Genomic DNA, 4,120 nt, shown 5'->3' with positions numbered 1-4,120 from the left:
GCTTGTTGCAGCACTTATGCATTACTCCTTGCTCTGCTGTTTTACCTGGATGGCAATTGAGGGACTTCACCTCTACCTACTGCTGATAAAGGTGTTCAACACCTACTACAAACACTACCTGGCTAAGCTGTCTCTTGCCGGATGGGGTGAGTGTTTCAAGCACCTACAGTACGCTGATGTGGCATTCAGTGTGTGTTGACTAACATGATTACACTAGAAACATGTTTCTGTTTTTTATGAGACACTAAAGGATTTTTTATGAGTAAACTTCTGTTCCACAGAAAGCTACTTATCCAGACATTAGCTAGAAGTTGACAGTATGGGTCTTGGCTTTGTCTTTGATGTTTTTCCTTATGTAATTCGGGTAAAATGGTTGCCGCACGGGACACAATTAATGGGGTCCTTGCAGCTTCAAAATTCAGCAGGTCACGTTTTATTTGAACATGAAAAACAAAATACGGAGTAACAACAAAAAAAAAGGGTAACAAAATATGGCAGTGGGATCCCGCCAAAAGCTCACCAGCTCTATGTTGGACACACCACCACCAGCACCATCGGCATATAGGTTGATCAACTCACGGTGCTCCACTCTCAAGCTAAGTCCAGTGTAAAAGAAAGAAGGGACCACAGTGCATTTGGTCAAGTTCTGGCGGAATGTACACCTGTCAATACTGCCATCTAGTGGCCAAGATACTAGGTAGCATTAAACTCCAATAGCCTACTGTAGGTTACTTTTACATATCACCAAAATTGAACTGTGTTACATTAACATGAAAACCATAAACATTACATGACATTTGGAATGTTAAAAACATTTAGGGAACCTTTCACCATCAGTGGAAAACAACAGAGTTATTTATTTATCTCCCCTTAGTATATGTTTACCACCTGGCTACATTTATATATTGTATAATTGTTAATCATTGGTGTGGCATAAAAAGGAAACCCTCTAGTTCTGGTGATTGAGACCTATTAGCCTTTATTTAACCAGGAACTCTCTTGAGATACATCTCTTTTGCAAGACAGACCTAGCCAAAATGGCAACATATGTTATGGTTTAGTCCCCCTCACCATGAGGGTGAGGGAGAACAGGGGTTGGACTCAAGATAGCTGACCCAGGTGCTAGTACAAAAAAGGTGGTTTAATGGGATAAGAACAACAAAATGACAACATAACAGGGTCCATAATACATACAACCAGGGAAGGGCAGTGATGACTAAGGAGACCAGGACGGTAAACACACAAACTAACGACAGGAACTAGGATAGCAAAGGATGAGAACGGACAGGTGAACAAAAAGAACCAACGTACACAATGTAATCCACAGCACAGAGACTGTCAGCGTGGAAGACAAGAGGACATATTGCTAACTGCATAATTAGCGTGATAAGGTCAAGCCAAAATGCACAGGAACTGTCAGCGTAGCATCTTCAACATGTCTAAAAAAATGCGGGTCAAACATAACATTTATCTTACTTTGGGTAAGTATTGTCCGTTAAATGTCGCAATGATCCAGGCCAAGCGTCTGCCCAAGGTATAAATAAGGAGGAAAACTAATCAGCGGGATGCACCCCAGCTGTGTGCACCGACAAACGCGTCGCCAATTACCGACTGCAACACAGCTGAGGTGCAGAATCTTGCAGATCAAGAAAATAGAGGAGAGAAAGGTGGAGGAGAGGCAGCAGCTGCTGAGCGGCCCTGACAACATAAGAGAGTCACAATAATATAACATACATCATACATACTGTATCATTCACATAATACACAGTAAGGTATGATCTATGAAATATAAGAATAAGGTCTCATTATTTAAAACTGTTACATTTACATTCCTCCTGAAGTATTTTCAATATGATATTTTAATACTGTATCTTATAAGGGAGAAATGTTTCCATTTGAAGTTTCTCTTGTAGATTTTTTTGCACCCAAGGTCCATAAAAGGAAATGCAGTTTTTCCAAACTCAAACTAGACTTTAGCTATACTGTAATCTGTACTGTAATCCACCTGGACAGTCAGGTCTGATAGTTACTGGAAGCAAGAAAAAACTTTTCACAAAGATAACCAGGACGTTTTCCAAGGATAGTTTTCGAAATCGAAAGATACATCTGAAGTGTTGATGTAATTATTAGTGATGTCCATCAAGTTAACCAATATAAAATATAAACTGTGATGACTTCCTGTTCCTGCATTCAAGGAGGAACTATAGACAGGGTCAAGTCTGTAGAGTAATGAGTCTAATGCATGCATAATGTGTCACTATAGTCTAAGACTGTTAGAAATGTCGATTTAACAAGATTTTCTGTTATGACATAATGTATTGTGTGTATTTGATATATGAAAAGTCCATCAGGTATGTGTGTGTGTGTGTGTGTGTGACGTTCAGGGATCCCTGGTGTAATAGTGGCAGTGTCTTTGGGATTGAAGGATTTTAAACAGTTTTATGGAGTTACAAGGATGACCATGGCGGATACTAATCAAACAAATGCCATGTAAGTAAAGTTTTATTGGTTTTAGCAAGAAAACAGACATAATCCATCATTTCAATATCAATCCAAACACATTTAAAAAAATCATATGTGCAGTTTACAGTTGCTAACAGGCATAGTGCATTAGAGAGGTGTTTCTTTTAAGTGGCCTAGTAATATAAATAGGGTGGACAGAATAATAGAGATACTTGTCAGTATATCACAATACAATTCAAAACAGTACTGCAAACTACATCTTCCAAAATAATCATGTAGTTGCATCAGCACCTCTCTAAATCAGTTTGAACAAAAACGGAGCACTATCACCTTTATGAAGGGAGGAATTATTATATTAAATTGCATTAGTTTTAGCTTGTGTAGCTCATGTACCTCATATACTGCCAATGGAATGTGCTGAATATAAAATGTCTGGAGATGATCTGTTTTTTGTGTCATGTTATGAAAGTATACTCTGACAGTCTTTTGGGTTTTTTAACTGTCCCACAGCTGCTGGATTACAGATGACACCTTCTTCTACTCCTTAAACCTAGTGTATTTTACTGTTGTATTCATTTTCAACTCTGGCATATTGGTGGCAGTGGCCTCTAGCATCATTAGGATGAAAAAAGTGTCTAGCAGCAACTCAAAACTTAAAGCAGAAACTAAGGGAAAGACTTGGAATGACTCAGATAGGTTCAAGGAATCCTGCAGGAGTGGCCTCACTGTGCTGGGTCTTACCTGCCTGATGGGGACCACCTGGGGTCTGGCCTTCCTGGGCTCAGGATACATCAGTTACCCTATCCTATACCTTTTCTGCATCTTCAACTCCACACAAGGTCTGCTGTCAGTTTATGTTTTTAATTTTTGATTGGCTGCATGCTTATTTTATTTGAATGCTGTTCATCTGGGAGGATTTTGAAACCAGCCTGTATGCTGTCAGATTTATTGCATGGGTCGGTTCAGCTTGTGTTTAACAGCTTATATGTGTTTCTTGTCAAGGTTTCTTCATCTTCCTGTGGATCTGTCAATCAGTGAAGAAGAAGAGGAAAAGAGATCTGGAGGACAGGATGACTTCAACACCCGTGAAGACTTCAGAAATAAAATCTGATTAGACCTCCTTTCCTGGCATTAGTCTGGATGATAAAGCTGTGATACATCCTCTGGGTAGTGCTGCCTCCCCTGATAATCCCTACTGATGTAACCATAGCACCAGTACCTCTTACTTTTAACCCTTCCAATATCAATATGAAAAGTAAAAACTGGGGATATACATACAAAAGCTCACTTCAACCATTGTATATATTATACAAAAGAGCAATAAGAATTGTGCATAAGATGGGGTACAGGGATCACACCAATGGAGCTTTCATACAGTCTAAATTGTTAAAAAAAAAAAATTGATTTAGTGGGATATAAGACTGCTGTGTTTATGTATAAAGCTAGGAACAATTTATTACCTGGTGGAATTCAAAAACTATTTAATGAAAGGGAAGGGGGATACAATTTAAGGGGTCAGTTAAATTTAAAAATTCATGCTATATGTACAACCAAAAAAAGATTTTGTATTTCCATAAGTGGGGTAAAACTATGGAATAATTTAAGTGTGGACATAAAAAATAGTAATAGAATTGACGAGTTTAAACATAAATATAAA

General features: G+C 38.4%; 1 protein-coding gene across 1 annotated transcript in view; it reads left to right on the top strand.

Annotated features, from left to right (window-relative positions):
- LOC109963391 (adhesion G-protein coupled receptor G2-like) overlaps positions 1 to 3,578 on the top strand; it is a 6,041-nt gene extending 2,463 nt beyond the window's left edge. The window contains exons 8-11 of the mRNA XM_020605895.1: positions 12 to 146; positions 2,385 to 2,490; positions 2,974 to 3,302; positions 3,466 to 3,578. Coding sequence (XP_020461551.1) covers positions 12 to 146; positions 2,385 to 2,490; positions 2,974 to 3,302; positions 3,466 to 3,578 — 683 coding nt within the window. The remainder of the gene's footprint in view (positions 1 to 11; positions 147 to 2,384; positions 2,491 to 2,973; positions 3,303 to 3,465) is intronic.
- Positions 3,579 to 4,120: the final 542 nt, after the last annotated feature.

This window comes from Monopterus albus, unplaced genomic scaffold (assembly GCF_001952655.1).
Source record: "Monopterus albus unplaced genomic scaffold, M_albus_1.0 scaffold73.1, whole genome shotgun sequence".
NCBI classification, from domain to species: Eukaryota; Metazoa; Chordata; class Actinopteri; order Synbranchiformes; family Synbranchidae; genus Monopterus; species Monopterus albus.
Note: the sequence above shows the minus strand (reverse complement) of the source record. Positions and strands in the feature narration are given on the sequence as shown.